The sequence below is a fragment of the Aspergillus udagawae genome, assembly GCF_001078395.1.
Source record: "Aspergillus udagawae IFM 46973 DNA, scaffold_2, whole genome shotgun sequence".
Lineage (NCBI taxonomy): Eukaryota > Fungi > Ascomycota > Eurotiomycetes > Eurotiales > Aspergillaceae > Aspergillus > Aspergillus udagawae.
The window spans coordinates 3925608-3948758 of NW_025091265.1; the positions used below are offsets into that span (position 1 = coordinate 3925608).

The 23151-nt window shown below is 50.6% G+C and overlaps 7 protein-coding genes across 7 annotated transcripts; 2 read left to right on the forward strand and 5 right to left on the reverse strand.

Annotated features, from left to right (window-relative positions):
- Positions 1-217: 217 nt before the first annotated feature.
- Positions 218-2254, reverse strand: Aud_003681 (Mis12-Mtw1 family protein; the record flags this gene model as incomplete). The annotated part of the gene is made up of 5 exons (XM_043288628.1): positions 218-824; positions 876-1044; positions 1095-1259; positions 1316-1894; positions 2011-2254. The coding sequence occupies 5 exons, from the start codon at positions 2252-2254 to the stop codon at positions 218-220; spliced, it is 1764 nt and encodes a 587-aa protein (XP_043144563.1).
- Positions 2255-3161: 907 nt separating this feature from the next.
- Positions 3162-6785, reverse strand: Aud_003682 (putative phosphatidylserine decarboxylase Psd2; the record flags this gene model as incomplete). The annotated part of the gene is made up of 7 exons (XM_043288629.1): positions 3162-3323; positions 3401-4152; positions 4210-5703; positions 5753-6173; positions 6231-6446; positions 6506-6550; positions 6642-6785. The coding sequence occupies 7 exons, from the start codon at positions 6783-6785 to the stop codon at positions 3162-3164; spliced, it is 3234 nt and encodes a 1077-aa protein (XP_043144564.1).
- A 1568-nt stretch (positions 6786-8353) lies between these two features.
- Positions 8354-9625, reverse strand: Aud_003683 (putative MFS glucose transporter; the record flags this gene model as incomplete). Its single annotated transcript, XM_043288630.1, has 1 exon — positions 8354-9625. The coding sequence occupies one exon, from the start codon at positions 9623-9625 to the stop codon at positions 8354-8356; it is 1272 nt and encodes a 423-aa protein (XP_043144565.1).
- A 1558-nt stretch (positions 9626-11183) lies between these two features.
- Positions 11184-12738, forward strand: ssn3 (cyclin-dependent serine/threonine protein kinase SSN3; the record flags this gene model as incomplete). The annotated part of the gene is made up of 3 exons (XM_043288631.1): positions 11184-11238; positions 11462-11621; positions 11673-12738. The coding sequence occupies 3 exons, from the start codon at positions 11184-11186 to the stop codon at positions 12736-12738; spliced, it is 1281 nt and encodes a 426-aa protein (XP_043144566.1).
- Positions 12739-13042: 304 nt separating this feature from the next.
- On the reverse strand, positions 13043-14817 carry Aud_003685 (putative metaphase-anaphase transition protein (Mlo2); the record flags this gene model as incomplete). Its single annotated transcript, XM_043288632.1, has 4 exons — positions 13043-13050; positions 13107-14502; positions 14560-14614; positions 14702-14817. 4 exons carry the CDS (start codon positions 14815-14817, stop codon positions 13043-13045), a joined length of 1575 nt encoding a protein of 524 aa, XP_043144567.1.
- Positions 14818-15416: 599 nt separating this feature from the next.
- Aud_003686 (MCM DNA helicase complex subunit MCM2) lies at positions 15417-18381 on the forward strand (the record flags this gene model as incomplete). Its single annotated transcript, XM_043288633.1, has 5 exons — positions 15417-15421; positions 15514-15629; positions 15689-17988; positions 18042-18211; positions 18297-18381. The coding sequence occupies 5 exons, from the start codon at positions 15417-15419 to the stop codon at positions 18379-18381; spliced, it is 2676 nt and encodes an 891-aa protein (XP_043144568.1).
- Positions 18382-19372: 991 nt separating this feature from the next.
- Positions 19373-21263, reverse strand: Aud_003687 (Pal1 family protein; the record flags this gene model as incomplete). Its single annotated transcript, XM_043288634.1, has 4 exons — positions 19373-20160; positions 20234-20660; positions 20731-20966; positions 21194-21263. 4 exons carry the CDS (start codon positions 21261-21263, stop codon positions 19373-19375), a joined length of 1521 nt encoding a protein of 506 aa, XP_043144569.1.
- Between the last annotated feature and the right edge of the window lie 1888 nt (positions 21264-23151).

A 23151-nucleotide genomic window follows, 5' to 3' on the forward strand; every position in this document is an offset into this window, starting at 1 on the left:
ACTATACAGCATCGTGTCCAGCATCCGCAATCAAGTAAATCATAACACCTCAAAACACCTCAACTCCATTGCTTGCATCCCAACCAACCAAGAAGTAAAAAGTGACTGCCCTGCTCGTGGCCGCTCGACTATACATAGACACGAAAATGGAAAAAAATATCGGCCAGGAGATCCTCCTGTACGATACTCAACGAGTGTTTTGACGGAAAACAATTGATCACCGCCGCTCCACACGGCTGAGAGCCCCGAGAATCACTCCCAGATCCTCCCTTGGTCTTCCGTGCCGGAGACTCACACGTCTGCCTTCGGCTTCGCCTCCCTCAATTGCAAGTCGCCTCATCGCATTCCTGGCATCGCGCTCTTCCAGTCGTTCCGCACAGATGCGTAGTACCCGTGTCGACACCGCGTCTGACATGGCGCGATATAGCTCAATGTCGTGCACGCCAGCTGCGAACGAGTCCAGGGTTGGTGCTAAGCCTGATGCCACTCGGGATAGACGATCAGATACAACCGATGGCGGCATTGGTGGCAGATGGCTCGATTGCGTAGTGGTCGATGGCTCTTCCGATTGCGATTTTCGTCGTGCCTTTGCTGTGTCGGGATTCAACATAGCATAGATCTCCTGCTGCGAAGGCTCTAATAACGAGGTATCTATCGCCTCTGGCTGCAACGACAATAATGATCGAGTCGGGTGATCGGCCGATTCGGCTTGTGATGGGTCCTGAACCTGAGGTGTATCTGACGGTTGCTTTGATTTAGGCTTTAGTCGTGGAATAGATGGAGGTCGTAAAAGTTCATTCAGGGAATGCCTCTCCCTTTGCAACCTGTTGTCGAGTGTCATTTATGTGTCCTTTAAACCATGCCTAGCCACATACCTTTGTATTTGCTCCTCAAGCTCCCTGATCTTGTCCGCGTTTTGGACGTTTTTCGGATTCGGTTTCTTCACCACAACAGCAGGCGGATTCACATCCTCCCGCCCAAACCAATTTGAGAGCTCTGAATTCGTTGAAAAGTCTTTGAGCAGTTCTTCTTGTATTACTCGAGCTACAACACGTTAGCCTGTGCTTTTTGTTTTGGAAAGGAACCTGAAATACCAGCTAGACGAGCACTGGCATCTTCTGGCCGCGCTCCTGTAGGTTTATCTCCCATTGCTCGTGTGGCGCACCAAGTCAAAAGCTGCCTCATCCTCCGTGGCTCTGGGAGCCCATCCGCAATATGCTTGTAGAAATCGGCCGTGTCGACCTCTTTATGAGGCAACGCTAAATGGTAATCAGTACGACAGTCTCCATCGCAAATGCAATAAGGAGAGTCCTACCGTTAGATGCCCCAGAATCAATCAGTGAACTGGCCCGCCTTCCTCTCATCCCCAGGCTACTCCGCCTTCCCTTCCCTCCTTTTTCCGATTTGGTCTCTTTTCGCATCTCCTTGTTCCGCTGGATCACAGGCGTATCGGCTAGAGGCAACGCAATCTTCGCAGTACCGGACTGCTGTGGTTCAGGCGACACAAAGCCGTTCCTCGCCTCGACGTCCGTCTTGCTCGGTCTGCCTTTCCGTCGCTTCTTCTCCTTGGGCACAGATTCCGTATCCTCGCGCTTCCGCGTCGATGAATGTGTAGCGCTCTGCGGTTGGGGTTCTGGCTCTGAAGCCGCGGATCTCCTGCGCCGCGTCTGTCTCTTGCCTGACACTTCCGCACTCTTCTCCTGGTGCTCCGCGCTTTCTTCCGACTCTATTTCTGTCTTCTTCTTCTTCGGCGGTCGACCTCGCCTAGGCGATTGCTGTGGCGGTACCTCAGGGAAGGGGTACAGGTTCTCCGGAGCAGCATCAACCGACGGCCTCGGTTTCTTGCTGGGCAGTCGCGTAAACTGGAATCCCTCAATATCCTCATCATACGATACTAGCAGCGGACGAAAAGATAAAAGTTAGCCAAAACACCCACAACCCCTCATTCCCTATTTACCAAGTCCCGGGGCCCTCCAGCCAGCCCAACCCGCGCAAATTGAAACCACTCACCAGCCTTCCGCTTCCCCCACCCGCCATTCACATTAACCTCCTCCTCCCCTTTTTCCTGTCCCTTATTCAATCGCGCGCTCGATCGTCCGGCCCTCCCCCTGCCACTCCCGCTCGCGCCGCCAGACGCCGAACGAGTCTGCGCCTGGGACGCAGCCATGTCAATCTCCCGTAGCGGTTCGCGCTCTCTCGTTCTAGTCTTGGTCTTGGTCTTAGTCTTGGGGGCGGCGAGAACCGTGACGGTCATGTCAGGGCCGGGGGTCGTATGTTGTGACGTGGATGCAAGTGAATGGATCAGGTCCTGTCTCTTCCGTAGTGTGAGACACTGCTCCAGCGCCTGATGCACCAAAGCTCGATGAGATTCGAATATGACTCCCACCCCGCGCGTGTAATCTAATTCGATGTGTTGTTTGTTTGACCTCCGCCGATCTTCCCACCGGCCGCTGCGCAACGAGACGACGATGGCCCAATTTAATTCGATTCGGTATCCAGATAATAACAAAAGCAGGTTCGCTTGCTGTATGGACTAGGATTCGAAGCGATTGCACGGTCGCAGGTTGCCAGGTCGAGCGGGCGGTGTTTCTGGGTTTGTTGGTATGTGTCGGTCGCAATTCTATCTGGCCCTTGCCGTACGTTCGCGATTGACGGCGACTGTCGAGGAGACTAGACCGACTTCATTGATTGTCTGGCGAAAGTTGCAAAATGCGTGCCTGCGCAGCTGGAGCATCAACATCGGCGTCGGGGTGACGGGGTTTTGCTCTTGCAAGTCGCTGCAGCACGCGGTTGTTTTGGTCGTTGGCGCGTGGAGGACGGCGCTAAGCTATTTTGGGAACGACAATTCCTGGTAGTTGAACCCTTCTTCGAAGCATGTCAATTTTATTAACAATTCATGTTAAAAACACTTTATTGTTGAATGAAATGGATTAAGAAGGTATGAGTTATCTATGTACGTGACGGAACTTTATTGATTCACCGTCTGAGACATCCCTTGGCTGTGTCTATAATGCCCACTGCAACACTATTCAAAATGTACAAGCTCTGCCAGACAGAGAACTTTAAATGCTAGTGAATGCTGAGATGAATAGGCCCCAGGCCTCTTTAAGAATAATACTGCAAGCGCTGTCAAGTGAAAAGTTGAAAGAGAAGCAAATTGATCATTGCAGTGCGAAACCCCGAGTCGGAGGAGCCAAGCTGCCTTCTATTCTACGTTTGGCGTCTTGCTTCTCCTCAAGGCTGACTTCTTCGGTTGGCTTGGGCATGTCGGGCTCGAACTGAGGGATTTCGGGGCTGTGACCAATAGACATCCCTACTCGGATCTGAATACGACAGGTTTCAAGATTAGCGAGAGGTCGACAAAACAGCTATCAGGAATTGGCAAGGGAATTTTGCTCACCAAAGTCTCCAAAGCACCCCTAGAATTATCGACCAGGTCTCTATCGAACTTCATCACGCCTTCCTCAAAGAGGAGCAGCACAGTACTTCCGCCAAACTTGAAGTATCCAAGCTCCTCACCACGGGCGACCTTCTCGCCTGCCTTCCGAGTGATCACCGTGCTTCCGACCATCATGGCTCCTACACAGACTACCATAACCCGGCCGTGGGCGACCGAGTCAATCGGTACAAGAATTCTTACGTTCTCACCGTACACATCAAGTGCAGAACGGATCGCCATCGGGTTCACTGTGTAGTACTCGCCCTCGATAGTCTTCGGGGTACCCATAACACCGTCAACGGGAATATGGAAACGATGATAGTCCTGAGGAGCCAGACGGAAGACTCCCAAGGCTCCATTCTTGTAGCGCGGAGCGTCCTCCGGGTACGCGTTTCCGAGAAGCCTCTCAATAGAGAACTCCCTGCCCTTGACCCAGATACTGGTCGCCTCGTCGATGCGGTCAAAAACAACCGATCGGCAGTCAGCAGGCGATACGATGATTCTCGGCTCATTCGGAGCTGAACAAGGGCGTGCGCCAGGCTTCAGTTGCCGGTAAAAGAACTCATTGAATGTCTTGAATTGTTCAAGGGGTAGCAGAACCTCTGACATGTCCAGCTGATGGAAGTTGATGAAGTCCCGAATCTGAGCTGCGGAAGCCGGATCATCATATTTCTTGCCTTGTTTGATGCTCAGCGACTTGAGGATCTTACGAACTGTAGCTTGGTTAACCTTCAATTCTTCCCGGGATGTTTCTTTTGACAGTAACTTACTTCGCTTCTTCTCCATTTCCCGGCTCTTGAGTCCTCTGTAAAGGAGCCGAATACCCAGGCGTACGTAAACGCTCATTCGCTCCTCGTTGATCTGTCCTGTAATTCGGTCTTGAACAAGGATATTGGCGGAATTTGCGCCTAGCTTGTAGCCACCGTAAGATATCTTCGTGATAACTTTGGAATACCACTTGCGTTGCGCCTGGCTGGAAGTGACAAAGCCACCCATCACAAGGTTGTCAACTTGCCGCCAGTCTTGACTTGCGCATGTAGCAATGTGGGTGATAATGTCCGCATCGGAGCGCTTAGCGAGCCGCGGTTGATGGCAGAGAGGACATTCCCGAATCTCAATAACATGCTCTTCACCCCGCTCATCACCAAGATCATCGGGATGGAGATCTTCCTCGCTTGTGGATGTTTGCTCTTCCTGGCCTAATGTCGGTACGGATGTTGTGCCAGGATCAGTATTGGCGGGCAGTGTTGTGCTCGTCTCTAGGGGGGACTCGTCACCGTCAGATTGCTCTTCGCTTCTTTGACTGCCATTTGAGGACGGGGTCAGAGATTGCATGTTGGCATTGGCGAGAGGGACCTTTTGCAGCGCCTGCAGTGTATCCTCCAGACACATTACAACTTGGTCGAAACTCAGATCCACAGTCTCCACAGGCTCGTTTCCGGCGCTGAATCGTTGGAAAAAACTGTCAATCGTAGACTCTTTCAGGGTCGAGCCAAGAGTGTCAAGCATCGTTGTCAACTCGACCTTGTCGATTCGACCACTGTCGTCAGCGTCATATTGTTTGAGCATGAGTCTCCAGAATTGCTGACGCAGCGCACGGTAGGGCATATATTTCGCTTTCACGATAATCTCTGGAGAGTGCTTGTCCTCCCACCGTTCCTTGTTCTTTAGTGTCAAAGGGATCTTGTACACTTGAAAGTCATGCGAGTCCATCTGACCCACTTCGCCTCCAGTAGCAGTAGGAGCGCTAGAAACATTGCTGCTGCTTTCTCTTTCCTCCGGAACGCTGGTGGGCGGAGAGGTAGCTGGCTGCTCTGATTGAGACTGCGTAGACAGGGAGGCAGCAGAGCTTCTCGACCTTACTAAACCGGGCCGTGACATTTTTGAAAGACTGAGAGTCGATGGTGAAGGACTGACACCAGACTTGGATCCTGATTTACCGACAGAGCTTGTAACAGAACCTGCTGGGCTAAGTGATGGATCACGGAGCCGATAGAGCCCCGTTTCCGGATCTGCCTCGGGAGCAGCCTGGATCAAGGTCTGTAGCGGGAACCCAGCCGATGCAACAAAGTCATTGCCGGAAAACTTATCTCGATCCATGACAGTAAAGCTTATCGTGTAGGACTGTTCATGTTTCATGACCTGGAAGACCATCTTCTCGTTGTAGACCGGGTTAAGGTTGTGACGAACGACAGGAGTCCTGAGCGTTTTCCGTCCAAGCGAGGTCACGACAAATGGATCCATGTCAAAGGAAGTACGTGTCACTTATCTAAATCAGCAACTGTCTTAGACCATGGAGGTCGAGCGACATACCGTTCCGTTCCGGCGGAAGATCTGTTACCTGCACAATCTCCATGAACATGATACCCTGCACTCCATTGCCGGCCCCAGAAAATTGATACGCCCGGGCTGCTAGTGACTTCCGTTTCAAGCGAGCGAGCCGGAGCCGTTTCCTCCTCTTTTCCACAATGTCTGGTTTCGTCAGGTCGTCGGTCTCGTCCGAGGTCTCCTCGTCCCTGTCGGCATCATCCGATTCGTTTGTCGGGACTTGCGGGAGGTCCTCATCTTCCTCGCCAGCGCAAACCAAGCTCCTGAACCTTTGGTATATCTCACTCGGGGGGGCCGATACGTTGGATGGGTCAATCAGCGCAAACTGAAGGAGGATCTCTCCAGACACGGTGCTGTCCTTCTTCTTGGCTGGTTTCCGCTTCGACGTGAGTGTATACCATTTAGGCTTGACAGACGATCAGCTGACGGTCATGCTCTAAGCTAATATACCCTCCTTACTCACCGGCTGATTGATTTCGCCATCGGCGAAGATGTCTTCGAGGGGGATGTCAAACTCGCCCAAGTAATCTTTCCCGAATCTGTCATGATCCCAGCAGATACACTCCAGCAAAGGTACACCAATCACCGGCATCTCGAAAGTCACGTTCCATTCCGGATTTAATGTCTTCGGTATCGTGGGGGTCGATTGTCTTGAGTCTCCGAGAGTAACAACTAGATACTAAATACGGAATCTGATTAGCCCTATCCTCAGTTGTGGCATCCATTGACAGAGCTCACCGGATCACTGGTTCCGCCTCGGTCTTTAGCAGCAAGGTTTCTGCCCTGATGTTGTTCAAATTGAGATGTTAGCCTCCGGAAGTGGCATTCCACGGAGCCCAGTAGAAGTTCCAGGCTGGAGAAGAGGTCCGCTCACCCTAATTGCAGAAACCCTGAGGACCAACGGCTTTGTCTCAGTTGATCTCATTGGGCTTGTGCTTCTGCTCTGACCGGGAGTCGAAGCATTGCTCTTCACGCTGAGATGGGAGCTGAGACGTTGAGGCAACGGTAACCGCACCATGGTGGATGGCGGAAATTGCGGGGAAGCTGCTTAAGATGGCAGTCGGAGGACACGTCGCGTCGACCCCAAGAATATTTTAATGTCTCAGAGGAGATGATCTCTAGGATGTTGTAACAATGATATTAGGGAGGGATCCTAGGGAAAAAATGACGATATAATGAGTCGCAAATGGGTGCTTGCAGGACCGTCCCCGACCGGAGGATGTCGCGGTGTGGTTGAATCCGGATTGATCTTAGATCTGGTCGGGTCGATCAGAGTTTCGTTTCACACCAAGAAACGGGAGCCACCACAATAGTCCACAATATGTATGTTAGATTGCGAAAGAAGAAAAAGGATGAAAATGTTGACGAGAATGCAATTGAAGTTCTTGCCACCTTGATCTAAGGGAGTCAAGATGAATACGTGAAGTAAAAGAAAAGAAAGAAAGTTGATGAGAGCATGAATAGGGGATTGATAAACTACCTCGAAAAAAAATAAGGAGAACAACAATAAGTACTAGGAGTACTAGGACTGTTAGTACGGAGAGTACTATATTTCTGTTTTCTTGGTGGGGGCTTGAGCCTTCTCTAGCTGACCGTCGCACTGAGGCGTAGAAAGAGGATCTATCTACGGAATAATATGGAGAATTGTAAAATCGAGCATGGAGGAAAAAGGATTCACAATTGCCATTTTTCCAGTGAATCCGATTAAATCGTCATCTATTTTGCAAGCTGCGAAGCTAAAATTTACTTACATACCTCGAGCCTGCCGGAAGACTCGGGGTTACGCTTTAAGACGTCAAGGTCAGACAACAAACAGGCAAGGGATAGAAAGTGACAGAAAGTAGAGCTGTGGGAAGATCAAACATTGATCCACCCACAGCGCAACAAGCACTGGGCAATCACACGTCGGGACCCCACCATGACCGTTGCTGTTGAGCAATGAGGAATTGAGGCTATTCTTGAATATGGCTGCCTACTCCTCTACCATATCTCATGTTTTAAAGAGGCAAACTTTCAAGACACTCCTCCTATGCATGCTAGTGTGCACCAGTGCAACATACTCAAGTCGCTTGACGTCTTTTTGCATGACTAGTTGACCTTTTTCTCCCACGAGACTGACTCCCACTATTCCCCTCATAATCAGTGACGGGTCAGTGGGGTATAGGTACCCATACAGTCTCTCTGGCTCGGTGGAGTTGTTCCTGTCAGTATGACACTGCGCACCACATTTTGACCTTACTACGCAGTACATAGTATACCTTATCTTTTGATCTTGTTTACCACTAGTTTTACAACCATCCCAACGTCAACTAGGGAACTCAGCACAGTTAAGATGCAATAAGGCGGGGTAACTGCAGCCAAACCGAAAGTAGCTCAATAGCCTTCTAACGAGCATCAATCATAGGAGAACTAAATGCGGACGATTGCCCAATATGACGCAAGTACTTTCAGCGCTAGATATTGCCTCGGTCCGTTCCGAACCGGTGCATGACAATGAAATGGGTATTCAGATGTAAAGTGTCCATTTCTGGCTAAAGTAAACGAGTACTCAAGAGGTAACTACCGAATAGATGAAACATAAAGGCCTTAGTCTCTCCGTCTCGAGTCTTCCCTTCCCCAGACCTCATCCGAACTGGCCTTGCCCTTGGTCTCAGGCACCCATCCGTAGATGAAGCCTCCAAGAAGGCAAGCCAGTACCGCAAAGATCCAGTAGATTTTACCACGGCCGCCCAGTGCGTCGTTAAGCACGGGGAAGAACTGAGCCACGATGAACGTGGCGGTCCAGTTGGCCGCCAGCGCCCAGCTCTGCGTCGCACCCACAGCCTCAGGACCGACTAGTTCAGAGGCCAAGATAAAAGGCACCGGACCTAATCCAACCGCGAAGCTGGCCACAAATAACAAGGCTGCTATTGCGGACAAGATTTTCTGGTTGAAATAGATTCCGAGCGCCAGCAAGACAGAGTTGAAGCCCATGCCGCAGATGCTCAGAAGAAGGCACGCCTTTCGGCCAATCTTATCAGGCAAAGGTGAGCAGGCAAGAGTAATGACCAGGTTGATGGCCGAAATCATCACGGTCAACAAAGCCGCTGCCGTGGGAAGGAGACTCTGTAGAAGCGAGACACTATACATGATGATACTGTTGATGCCGGTGAACTGTTGAGCCACCATGACTCCGATGACAGCAACGATGGCTGGACGGTAGTATGGGTCTGTCACGGCTTGCAGAATCGTAACTGGGGGCTGTTTAGGCGGCAAATTGCTGGCAGGAGGGGTGAGCAGTGATTCCTCCTCCGGTCCTGTGGGCCTCTCAGAGCTCTTCCATCCTTCAATCTCCTCTTCAATATCTGCATCCTTCCCACGTATTCTCTGCAGCACCTGTCTGGCCAGGCTCGCCTGTTGATGCTCAGCCAGCCAAGTGGGACTTTCCGGTACGAAGAATAGACAAAGGAGTTCCGAAACCCCGAGCAACCCAGCCACGGCAAGTATGGCCCTCCATTGATCTCCTTTGCTGAGAAAGTAGCCGAGAGTCTGAGTAAATAGAATACCTACATTGGTCATAACCTGCGTAAAGGCGCCGAAGAACCCTTTCGCGTTGGGCGGGGCAATCTCGGATATATAAATTGGACCAACGACAATAGCAGCACCCGCGCCCACACCACTCAGCAACCTACCGACACTCAAGATCGGTATACTGGGTGCAAATGTTTCCGATACTGGGCCCAGAATAAAGAAAATTGTTGTAGCTCGCAAGGCGAACAGTCGCCCATGTTTAGTGGAGACGGGCCCTGCCAGCAGGGCACCTAGCAGACCACCGAGGGTGTATATGGAGGATACCAGACCGAATTGGGAAGGGTTCATTGGAATACATTGAGGCAGAGTCCTAAATAATGCTGAAGCGGTAGAATGGATGCTCTTTCGCTGGCAGGTAATAACAGCTTGGGGGGCATTAAGCTCGGCCTGTTTCAGTCCACAGTAAGTAACGGCCAGGAGTCAAGCAATCCAAGATCCCTTTGCACAAACCAGATGATAACCAAATTGAAGCGGCCCTAGTGTGACAACAAAAACGAGATAGACTAGGTATGCTGTGACCCTGGAACGGGTCAGCCCAGCGGGATTCATAATGCTACTGGTCTGTTGGTCTGTTGGTGTGACTTTTGATCTGACTCAGGTAGCTAGATCGAGATAGCAGGAGCCACGAGGTAGGAATTAGTTAATAATATCGAACCATTGTATTATTGAGATCAAAGCTGAAAGTATTCTGACCCTACTACTCCATAGTAAGTAGTAGTAGTGCGTTGGTCGCAGATGACGTTGTAAGGGGTCGTGGAAGCTTAGACTACGTACTCTCGGAATAAGGAAACTCCGTGCTAATTCAGGTCATGGACATTGTCTAGCCAAACAAGACAGTTCTAGACGTATAAGGAGAGAAAGTCATACTCTCAGCCTATGAGGTCGGTGAAATAACACATCAATGCTTTGTCCCGAGACTAGCAGCGCCTTCAAAGTATGTACTCCGCGGACGCTGGAGTATAACACGGGAGACCGCAATTTAGCAACGACCGACACATATCAGTATCAGCAATGCAACGTGGCCGAAGACACTACCACGGAATTATGCAGGACAATTCAGACATTCAGCAATAGTCATAAAGAAAGCAAATCCATCATCGTAAATGCATCTCTCATGGAGCGAGAGTGACTTGGGCGAAAAAAGCAATATGTGCCTGCTGACTAACAAAAGAGGGGGAAAGTTCAGGGACAGTCGGCCTAGAGACCCAGATGGATCACTCAATGCATCATCAACATACTCAACTGCCATTGCTATTTGTCTTTTCAAAGCCCAACCTCATCATCATTTCTGCATGCAATCGTTTCTAGTAGTTGTGGAGACAGGCAGTCAAGAATCCTAATGTGCACTGTCCATGCCACTACTGCGACCGTGACTTTTGATGAGGAGATCCTAGTACACTACTATATCCACCCCAGTTGAACGGTTACCGAGAGATACTCCGGACCTCCACCTTCGGGCCCTTTGCTATTCCACGCCAATCTGTCCATCCATGAGTCTGACAAACCAGCCTTCATCATCCGGCCCATTAACTGCATCCTCTCGGTCCGCTGCGGCCAGTGTCAGCCAAAATCTGTCTCTGAAACGGAATTTACAGGCCGCTGTTGATGGTAATACCGGTTAATATCATATTGTCACCTATTTTACATCCATTTGTTCTCCTTGCCACTCGGCTCTCTTAAGTGTTCATCTTTTCCGTCTTCTACTTTCTTCTTACCCTTTTGGGAATCCTCTCATGTGCTGCTGTCTTCTGGGAGAGATTTAAGCTTTGTTGCAGATGAAAAGATAAAAGGCCTTTTGAGCTGTGGCTGCTGAGCTCCACTGCGGCTTTTTTGTATCTTGCCCATCATGTTTGGAAGAAATTTCCCATTCTTTAACTCCATCGGCGGGTTCTATCCACGTGGTAATCTCCCTCTTAAGCTAGATCCAGTGTCCTGCCTGTCATGATTTGCTGCAGGCCCTTTCCAATGAGTTCATCAATCTGCTGCGAGACTTCCTCCATTGACCCATCTGCCTCCTTTTTATAAACCCCTGTTCTTTGCTTTCCCAAAAGAATCAACTGAAGTTTCAAGCGTATATACTATGAACATCCAGGTTTCTTCAACATGCTGACTCTTTGCTTAAAGAAAGTCTAGACTCGAAGAGACCCTCGGGAACTGGGTATACCAGCAAAGTACGGGTCCGGGATAAGTATCACATCGTTGGCTTCATCAGCAGCGGTACATATGGTCGCGTCTACAAAGCCATCGGAAAGGATGGCCGGAAAGGCGAATATGCGATCAAGAAGTGAGTCATTTCATCTCCATTAGTTTCTCCTATAGCGGCTGACCAAATCAGATTCAAGCCCGACAAAGAGGGTGAAATCATTCAGTACACAGGTCTCTCGCAGTCGGCAATCCGGGAGATGGCTTTATGCTCTGAATTAGATCATCCCAACGTAGTGCAATTGGCAGAGATCATCTTGGAAGACAAGTGTATTTTCATGGTATTCGAGTACACTGAGCATGACCTGCTTCAGATCATCCATCACCACACTCAACCGCAAAGACATGCCATCCCGGCACCGATGATCAAGTCGATTTTATTTCAGCTGCTGAATGGCCTCCTATACCTTCATACGAATTGGGTTTTGCATCGAGATTTGAAGCCGGCAAACATTCTAGTGACTTCGAGCGGTGCGGTCCGCATTGGAGACCTGGGCCTCGCACGTCTATTTTACAAACCGCTCAACTCGCTTTACTCCGGAGACAAAGTTGTCGTCACGATCTGGTATCGTGCTCCGGAGCTATTAATGGGCAGCCGGCACTACACGCCGGCCGTGGATCTTTGGGCAGTTGGATGCATATTCGCGGAACTGCTCTCTCTGCGACCCATCTTCAAAGGGGAAGAAGCTAAGATGGACAGCAAAAAGACAGTACCATTCCAGCGTAACCAGATGATGAAAATCATCGACATCATGGGCTTGCCCAGAAAGGAAACATGGCCCGGTCTCGTTTCGATGCCTGAATTCTCCCAACTTCAGTCGTTAGCGATGTCGAGAGGTTACCTCAACAGACAGTGCAATCTGGAAGGATGGTACCAAAGTTGTCTGAAGAATAATGGATATTCTCCAGCGTCTGCTGCAGGCACACCGGGTGCTGAAGGCTTCGATTTGCTATCGCGGCTACTCGAATACGACCCTACCAAGAGGATTTCAGCCCGGGAAGCGTTAGAGCATCCGTATTTCACTACAGGTACTCCAGTCACTGCTAATTGTTTCGCGGGCTACGAGGGCAAATATCCCCACCGCCGAGTCACTCAAGATGACAACGATATCCGCACCGGCAGTTTACCCGGCACCAAGCGGAGCGGGCTGCCAGACGATAGTCTCATGGGTAGGGCCGCAAAGCGGCTCAAAGAATGATTTGCGTATATTTTCTCTTCTGGTATTCGAGCTCAAGCATGTGACTGGCGTTTAGGTTCCTTCTCATAGACCATTTAATGCATGGATTGGCGTCTTATGGAGTTTTCTGATTTCGCAGTTTAAGACATCGTTGATTTGCGCTGATAGGTGCCTAGATGTACAAATTCCATCCATTCCTTCCATCCCATAAGCGCCTAATGAAAGCCCAGTGCCATTACCGATTCCCATTCCTATGTCCATTTCATTACTGCGTTTCGTAAAATACAATTCAATGTTAAAATTGAGCCGGAAAGACGACGTAATCTCAGTAGCCTGCTAGGAGTCAGCAACAAGGCCTGAGTCAACAGACATTCCCGAACGAAACATACCACTTTGTTCTTTGCGACCATCTCCTCCCTCGTCCTTCTCGTTACCGCCATTCCCGGAAGAAACGGAGGCCTGACCAGCAGCAGCATCCTTGATTGGCTTCTCATCGCCACGCAATTTCTCAAAGTAAGCCTTGATATCCTCCGCACTGACCGCCGTCCCGGACTCCGCAAAGGGCTTCAGGAACTCCTTCACTTTATCACGGAGGTGGTTGTACACCATCGCACCCTCGATAGCCCGGACACGGTCGATGTTACTCAAAGCTGCCTCGCCGCGGTCGTAGAGACTGCCAGTTCCGGCGCTGCCTCCGCCATTGGCTTCGCCATCCTCCGAGAGAGGGGGCTCGTATGTTTCCTCCTCTTCGCGGAGTTGGGGGTATTTGGCTAGGTTGGGGTAACATTCTGGGCAGCGGCAGAAGTGCTCGCGAAAGTTTGCTTTGAGGAAGAGGGAAAATGTTCCGGATGGGGGTGGGTTAGGCAGGGAATCGTGCTTGGGTTTTGGGGGTGCGGGCTGGGTAGTCTCTGGCTTTGATTCTGTAGGGATTTGTTCGCCATCGATATCTGCCTTTGTCCGCTTTGCAGCTGGCTCGGCTGTCTCCTTTGCTTCTGTTGTGTCATCGTCGTCCGCCTTGCGTTTCTTAGTGTTGGTCAACGGATCGGAAGACGCATCCGAAGGCTCTGCTCCTGTGTGCTGCTCTTCGGAGCCCTTTGACAGTCCGCCCTCCTTGTAGACTGCTGAAAGGAACCCTGGAGTTCCTGCATATCGCTTCAACCACGGATTTGATTCGACACACTTGTAACACAGGAATGTTTCGAAGTCATCTTCAGCCGGGAATCCCGGGGGCAGAGGCGTATCCTCATCGTCATCGTCATCCGCCTCATTATTCTGCTTCGCGGCTTCGACATCCTCCGTCTTAACTTTTGCTTTCTTATACCAGTTTCTTGGTAAACCGATTAGGCACTCCGGATGCCACCAATCCTCACCACAGCCACCGGTTTCGACCGTACCCAGCCCAAGACACTGAAACATTGTTCCTTTTTCTTCGAAGGCATTATAGTCCTCGACACAGCCGCAGAACCTGTTCTGAAAATTGTGGTTGTATTTGTTTTCCGGCGCTGGCTCCTGGGCGCGAACTCCTTTTGCACCAGTCTTGGGGTCATTCCGAAGCGTACAGGGTAGGCCGGATGACACGCGCGTTGTCCCACAGTCGCAGACAAAGTTTCTTTTACTAAATAGCTCGACGAGTGTATGTTCGCCGTGGCAGGCGATAGAGCAGGAATAGCAGATGCCTGCGGAAGTGTGTGGTGCATCTGGCTTATCGGAGGGAGGGTTGCATGTGAGACAGGCAAACAGGATCTGTCGGAGGGGTCCTAGAGCTTGTGTGCAAGAATCAAAGGACTAGATGGCGTCAGATGAGGATTGCTCGTCGTCGCAATGGGGACGAGACCGACTCACGTATGGTAGGATCTCGCGGGCGTCGGCCTCGAGACGCATTTGTGATTCGATGAATCTAGATGGCATTGTGTTAGGACACCGCGGCACAGTCCTCGGCTTTCTTATCAAAAACCATCATATTATTCAGAAGTAGGCTCCTTACTCTTTAGCGGTTTGCGAGTTTTGAGAGCTGAAGCTCTCTCTCCGCTTGCTGGCATCTTGCCAGTTCTTCTGCTGGTCGGTGGCGGCTGACGGCTCAGCCGGTTCATATGTGCTCATTGTCGCTATCGCTCTTGTTATTTATCTAAATGATCACTGAAACAGGATAATAGATATATCAAGCAATGTGTCAGGTTGTACGGAATAGACTATGCGACCAAGTCCCGATCAAGATCCAACGCGACGCGGGCGCATAAAATGTTTGTTCTGTTTGCACCAACCTCTACTTCTTGTACTCTCCAAGAAGCTCAGGATTTCGCCGATGGCCTTGACTGCGCAGAAGTGGGACCCAAGAGATTGTCAGCTGTGGATATGGTCGATAAAACACATCTGCTTCTTCATGTCTTTTTTAAAAATGTACTGGCGGTACGAAGTGCAGTCAGTATCACCATTCGGCTTACAACTGGCCCTTAAAAGCGGCGACGTCCGGATGAGGCAAGGGAATTACCTAAGTAGGACTTAATTGAATCTGACGCGTGGGAGTCGCGCCTTGACGCGTCGTTTACCGCGCACCAGCACCGACACCACCAAGAATTCTTTCTCCCTTTGCTCCTCTCCCACCACTGTAAGGAAGTGTCTGTCATCCCAGCAACTTCTGTGGACATAGCCATTTAGTCTGTTTCATTCATATTTGAGCGTCAGGCTGAATATTACACAAAATGAGGTATGTACTTTGACCTGCTCATTAGCCTAGTTGGCTGAAGAGCACTCGGCTTTTGCTTTTCTCTCAGAGGTCTAATGGTTTCCATGATGCAGTTCACCACTTCGACCCAGCACATCTGCTGCCAATCGCGGCTTGGGAAGATTGAACCGACGTAAAAGATCCAGAGAGCCTGATGACGAAGTGTCATCCGTTGCTCCTCCCTCAAGTCGTAAGTTTTCATCACATTGAAAATCGGAAGTGAATTTGTAGATGGCTGATTTTTCCTAGCTCCTCCCTCCTCTCCCCCTATGCTCCCCTTTGATGACGATGACAACGAAAGAGACGAAGAAGCAGAGCTACTGGGGGACATTGACGATATTGATGAGATGGCTGAGGATGAAGATGGAATCGACCTGTTCGGGGACAACTTCGAAAGAGATTACCGAGACGCTGAAAACGACCGTTATCAAGGCGAATACATTGACGATGATGGAGACCATGAAGAACTTGACATTGCAACTCGTCGGCAGCTGGAAGCTCGTCTGAACCGAAGAGATCGCGAGCTCGACCGTCGCCGCCGCATGCCCGCGGCTTTCTTGCAAGATGATGACGAAGGTGATATGGACCTCACTCGCCAGCCTCGGCGGCGAAGACACCACTACGATGAGGACCGTGAGGACATCGAAATGGGCGACGACGCCATGGAAGAGCTTTCCCTGGAGGAGTTAGCTGATGTAAAGGCGGCCAACATCACTGATTGGGTGCTACAGCCACAAGTTCTACGCTCTATCTATCGAGAATTCAAGGCTTTCCTCACAGAGTTCACCGATCAAGCTGGTCAGTCAGTCTACGGACACAAGATCAAAACTCTTGGTGAGGTGAACTCTGCATCACTTGAGGTCTCCTATGTTCACTTGAGTTCCACAAAGGCCGCTCTTTCTTACTTTCTTGCGAATGAACCAACTGAGGTCCTCAAGGTCTTTGACCAAGTTGCCCTTGATGTCACACTCTTCCACTACCCTCAATATCAAGATATCCACAAGGAGATCCACGTCCGAATCTCAGATCTTCCGATCGTCTACACCTTACGGCAGTTGCGCCAGCAGCATCTGAACTGCCTTGTCCGTGTCAGTGGCGTTGTCACCCGCCGGACCGGCGTCTTCCCGCAATTGAAATATGTCATGTTCATTTGCCAGAAGTGTAATATCACATTGGGACCTTTCCAGCAGGAGGCGAGCGCGGAGGTCAAGATCTCTTACTGTCAAAACTGCCAGTCGAAGGGGCCATTTACCATCAACTCCGAAAAGACTGTGTACCGGAACTACCAAAAGCTCACTTTGCAAGAGTCCCCAGGCTCTGTGCCCGCTGGACGACTGCCGCGTCAGCGTGAAGTCGTCTTACTTGCAGATCTCATCGATTCTGCCAAACCAGGTGACGAGATCGAGGTGACTGGTATCTACCGGAACAGCTATGACGCTCAGCTTAACAACAAGAACGGCTTCCCTGTCTTTGCCACGATTATCGAGGCGAACCATATTGTGAAGTCGCACGACCAGCTGGCTGGTTTCCACTTAACCGAAGAAGATGAGCGCGAGATCCGTGCCTTGTCCAGGGACCCCGATATTGTTGATAAGATCGTGCGATCTATCGCGCCTAGCATTTACGGGCATCAGGACGTGAAGACCGCTGTTGCCCTCTCACTTTTCGGTGGCGTGAGCAAGGAGGCCCAAGGCAAGATGGCCATCCGTGGAGACATCAACGTGCTCCTTCTTGGTGACCCCGGTACAGCTAAATCGCAGGTGCTGAAGTACGTTGAAAAGACTGCCCACCGAGCGGTCTTTGCAACCGGTCAAGGTGCCAGTGCTGTCGGTCTTACAGCCAGCGTGCGTCGCGATCCTTTGACCAGTGAATGGACCCTGGAAGGAGGAGCTCTGGTGCTTGCGGATCGGGGCACATGTCTGATCGATGAGTTCGATAAGATGAACGATCAGGACCGGACTTCGATCCACGAAGCCATGGAACAGCAGACAATTTCTATCTCCAAGGCTGGTATCGTTACCACTTTGCAAGCCCGCTGCGCTGTGGTGGCAGCCGCCAACCCTGTCGGTGGACGCTACAACAGCACAATTCCGTTCTCCCAGAACGTCGAGCTCACAGAGCCCATTCTTTCGCGTTTCGATATTCTCTGCGTCGTGCGGGACATGGTCGACCCAAATGAAGACGAGCGTCTGGCCAATTTCGTCGTCGAGTCTCACCACCGAGCCAACCCCACCCGGCCTCTCAGGGACCAGGATGGCAACTTGATCGATTCGGAGGGCAACCGAATCGATGAGGAAGGCTATCGCCTCGATAAGCACGGCAACCGCCTGCCACCCACTCCCGAAGAGATTGCCAAGCGTGAGGCAGCCCAACGCAAGGCAGAAGAAGAGAAGGACGGCGAAATTCCCCAGGAGCTCCTGCGGAAGTACATCCTGTACGCGCGCGAGAGATGCCACCCAAAGCTCTACCAGATCGATCAGGACAAGGTCGCGCGGCTCTTCGCCGACATGAGACGCGAGTCTCTGGCCACTGGTGCCTACCCCATCACTGTAAGTTGTTTTTAACATGTCTTCTTTCCGCCCATCGTGCTAACCACGACCAGGTCCGTCACCTGGAAGCTATCATGCGTATCGCCGAAGCCTTCTGCAAGATGCGCCTGTCCGAGTACTGCTCCGCCCAGGACATCGACCGCGCCATCGCCGTAACGGTCGAGTCTTTCATCGGCAGCCAGAAGATCAGCTGCAAGAAGGCCCTCTCCAGGGCATTCGCCAAGTAAGTGCTTTTCCTCGCGGCTCTTCCCCTTTCTTCATCAAAAAGCAATGATCTAACCCGGACAAAATAGATACACACTCTCCAGACCCAAACCCCAGTCCAAGCGGCGAGCCGGTATCCCCGCTCCAAACCCCTACGCTCTCCGCGCGAGTCAAGCCACAAGGGCGTAGACATAGGCGTGGGCATAGGGATAGCTAATCGTGCTCGTGCTTATGCTCACATTCATGATGATCATGTCTCTTCCCTCACTTCGATTTCATTTATTTTCATTCTCCGTCACGATCACCACATTGCATAATGCTCGCTTCGCTTCGCTCATGCTTCTTCGGCAAGTCACGTGCTCTATTTGTCGGTCTGAAGCTGGATACGCATGGGCTTTATTTTCAACAGGATTGGGTTGGTTTAAGGAATGGTTTCGGTGTGGGCGTTTTGTTCTGTGTATATTTCCAATACTTGGTATCAAAATCTGATATAGAAATAAGTTTTTGCCTCTATCTAGGTTATTTCAGGGGTCTATCTAAGTCTGGGTGATAACGAGTAAAACGCCTTTACTATGTTGATCTTGCAGAACAAAGTAGTAACTTCAATACAGACACAAAGTACCTATCAGTGCACGCTGTATGATGTATGATTGATTCTAGTGAAATGACATGACCCTCGTGATAGAGTGATACTCATGAAGAAGCTAGTGTGTGAAACAGAAAGGTGAGAGGGCAATGCAGCATCGCATATCCGGTCCCCAATCCAATCCCAACAAACGCCACTCCTTTTGCACCCCACGCAGGCTTCTACTGAGCAGAATGACCAGCTCACTGTTCACAAGCTTGTACAGGTCGTATCCCCATATTGGTGGTAGAAAGCCTCAGCATAATGTTCAGAGGTATAAATTCCATGGCATGTCAACATGCCAAGCGGCGTCGCCGCTACAATGCGGTACAAACATGTCCGAATATCATCGGCATCACGGCAAGTAAGAGCTTATGATACTCGCATACTATAAATAGTATCCGTATGGAGGACATCCCGGCGAGTCCGGCACGTATGCGTCCAAGTGTCCTTCAATCCGTTGCTTCCCGATCGGATTCGTCGGATCGACACAGCCCCCGGAGCAAAAGCAGATCAAGGCAAATTTTTCGAGGAGCCGGTTCGAGGTCAGACGATTCAGTCATTGCTGACCCGCCGCTCGGGCCGGGGCTTCCGCAAACTCTTCATTCTGTTGATGAAGCCGCCGCCGCCGCCGCCGCCGCTCTTTCCATCTTCAACCCCGGTATTCGAGCGTTCATTGGTGAATTTTCGTTCCAGGTTGCTGCTCTGTTTGGGGCTGCTGGAAGACCGTGCACGGCCACCTTCAATGCCTGAGCGCGATTCCTCGGCGGTGTTGATCCGAGCGCCCTTCTTCTCCCAAGCGTCATCATAATCTTGGAAGAATGGGTTCTTCTCGTTCGCACGAAGCGACCCAGAGTGGCTGGAGCTGAGTGGAGGGTTATAGGAGGCTTCGGGGGACACCATCCGTCCACCTTGCGGCTTGTTGATGCCTCGTAATCTTTGAGCAAGACTCTTCTTTCGCTGAAGGCCACCATTCTGGGATAACTGGTTCTCATTCTCGCTCGCGCGACGCTGCATCGCAGCACGACTTGCTGGCGCTCCCTCAAGGAAAGTGCTTGTACCAAGGCCCATACTTTCTGCTCCGTGGATGGGTTCAATGCGTGATTTCGGGTCGAAGCTGACGGTCTCCCCGTTCCTTGCAGCACCAGTCGAGCCGTAATCATTGAACCCTTCCTCCATCGTACCATGAAATTGGTCAAGGTTAATATTCTTGTTGACGGGCCCGGAACCTCCCAGCGCCATGTTGGGAGAGTCTTTGGGGAAGGCCTGCATGGGCGCAGTGCGCGATCCTTTGCGGTTGCGGTGAGGATTGCAGGCATCGAAAGGTCCATCGTGATGGAACACTAGTAGTAGACGTATTAGTATCCCGTTCTCACTCCTTTAGAATTTGAATTGAGATCAGTGGGCATAGCTTACTCCCGGTGCCGTAAATACTGGTCACGTCCAGTTTATCGATAATATCCAGCTGGTAGTTGGTCCTCTTAGACCGAGGTTTTCCATCGCGATGACGAGCTTCCCGCTCACGTCGCCGTCTTTCTCGTCGACGCTTCTCTTCATCAGAATCCATAGGCTTCGGTCGGTCCATGATCGAGGACTCTGAGTTGCGCCGGGGCCGTCGTTCACGTTCCCTATCTCGCCTCTGGCCCGAGCGACTCGTCGTTTTTGTCAAATTGGGTGGATCGGCGAATATATCGAAAGGATCCTTCGTTCCACGGTCTGAGCGCTCCCTCGGCGGGCCAGGTGTACGTGAGTTTGACGATGGTGCTGAGAAGCCGCTGTCAGGAGGGGGTGGGGCTGGTCGGTGACCGTTGCTCTGGGGCTGAGAGTTGAGACTGAGGTTTTCCTGCAGGTCCAGGAGCACGAATCGTTAGACAGGATCCAGAGAAACCACCAAGGGAATAGCACAAACGTACGAAGAGCTCCCGTGTGTTGGAGGTCATGTCCTGCTGTTCCACAGGTGAGAACAGAGTTCCCACCGGGGCCGATCGAGGAGAAGAGAGACTATCGGTATCGTCGAGGAAAGGGTTCGTAGAGGTTGGTCGCGGCGGTCGGGATCCAGATGTAGCAGAACCGGCAGGAGACAAGGCGCGGTTTCTGAAAGGGTTATTGGAAGCTAGGTTGACAGCCAGGCGAGGTGAAATCTGACCGTCTAGTTCACAAAGATTACCGTCAGTAACACAGTTCGTTGCGAGGACTATAGACACAAAAGGAGAGGCAGGCAATGCAACGTCTAGATATAGAGAATAATGAAAGGACAGAGCTCTGGAGCCATCAACAGGCCCCGCCAGATATGAAACACCAGAGAAACGCAAAGGATCACCGACGACGAAAAGGATCAGGATTTTGCGACAATCAAGAAAGTAAAGGCCGACGCACCTGCTGGACCCAGCGAAACGCCAGGTGGGTAAGGATATGACAGGGTTGGAGGATGCTGATGGGCGTTCATCTTTGCAGCACACGCAATCAAGGTCGAGGAAAGATAGAGATGAACGAGATGATTGGGGAGCTCAAGACTGTGCTCATAAAACAGATATTTAGGGACAAGATTAAGGCCGATCAAAAGACTGAGAGCGCGCGTAAAGACTGGGGTGTCCCAGCGCCCAGGGTTTGCTGAAACAACGATGTTGGTATCCGCCAGAGGACGGTCAGGGGGTTGAACTTGATGGAGGAATAGGTCGATGCGTAGTTTGATTGGGAGGGACGGAAAGAGGGGCGTTGGTAGATGAATGGAGACGGGAGAAAGACGTTGTTAGTCTGCGCTGTGTACGTAGGCCGGTAGAAGATCCTTTGCTTTTTTTCTGAACTCTCCGGTAGAAAGAGCAGGTTCGGAGAATTTAGCAAGAGCAAGAGAAAGAAGTGTTTGGACTGGGGAAGAAAAGGAGGAAGTAGAAGAAAGAGAAGGTGAAGGCGGTTGACTAAGGGAATATGCCCCCCTGGTCTGCGGTTTAAAATTATCAACAGCTTCTAAGGTAACCGACTGGCTGGAGGAACGGGGGAAAAAGTGTGTGACTAAGACACAAAAGGAGAAAGGGCGAATATCACTTGACAATAATTATTGCTTATCAACTGATTATGGGGGGCGCAAAAGTAGAGAAGACGACGGGCTCATTGATCGTCGTTAGTTAAGGGGGGAAGGAAAAGGACGGGAAAGTGGGCGGGTGAGACCTGTGCGGACCAGTGGACTAGATGAATGATATGGTAATAATGATAATCAGTACAAAGAGGAGAATTGAATGACCTCTTGAATAAAAGTCAAGAAGCAAGAGTCAGAACATAGTCTGTCAGATGCATCAACGCAATAGTTAATATTTGAATAAGAAGCCATATGACAAAAAGGGACTGGGAGATTCTACTTGGAGACCAGGGACAACACAGATTAACCGCGGATCGAGGGCAGGACTTGATTCATATTATGATCAGTATTAGATAGCTAGAGCACACTCTAAGTTATATCCAGTTATCGAACCCCTGTAGTAAATAATAATCCAGTATCAGATTCATCAATGAATATCTCCTGAGTTTCTACTCCCTTATCCAACCATGCCCTCATGCCAATGTCAACTTAGCTACTCCTAAGTACGTACTCCTCCTGACTTGACTCCACTCTGCCGTACCCCAGAGTATTAGTCCCCTCACTAGTCACTTAGTTGACCACACTGCAGAAGTCAAGCACCAAGAGGTCGTAACTATCGTTCCATGACATCTTCAAAATCTTTCGGTCAACATAAACCTGTAAAATTGACAGGGACAGAAAAGAAAAGTTGGCGTGAGCTACATACCAGCAACTCCATCGCCGGTAGCCTTCCGCCAGGAATGCCACGCGCTCAATACCAAGGCATGTGGACAACCAATCCAGGGGTGTGACCCTTATCCTCCTCTGTACCAGATGTCACTGTACTCCGTCATCGGAGCTGAGTTGATAGCGATAAAACTTCCTACCATCTGTACCGAGGGGTAGATAGTTTACTCTAAGGTACTGACATGGAATGTTTGGGAATTACGTAGTAACGGTCCCGATTTTCGACCCTGCGCTGATGCAAGGATCCATTCCTATCGTGCTGCTCATACGTCAGGGACGGCTCTCCGGGGAAAACCATCCTGAAATTAGAAATTAGGAATACTCAAGAGGAACTTGTCAAATATCAGGGTTTAGTATTCATTGTTACATCATTTTTTTTTTTCCCCTTTCCGTCTGAATGTGAGATAGCAGTTTACACCCGACGAAGAGTGTCAGAGCTCTAGGTCAAGTCAAAATACGCCAAAATAAATACATCTGAAGAAGCCGAATCTCTCCTTAAAAGATAAGGAAGTAAGTCAGAGTCGTTTAAGCTCAA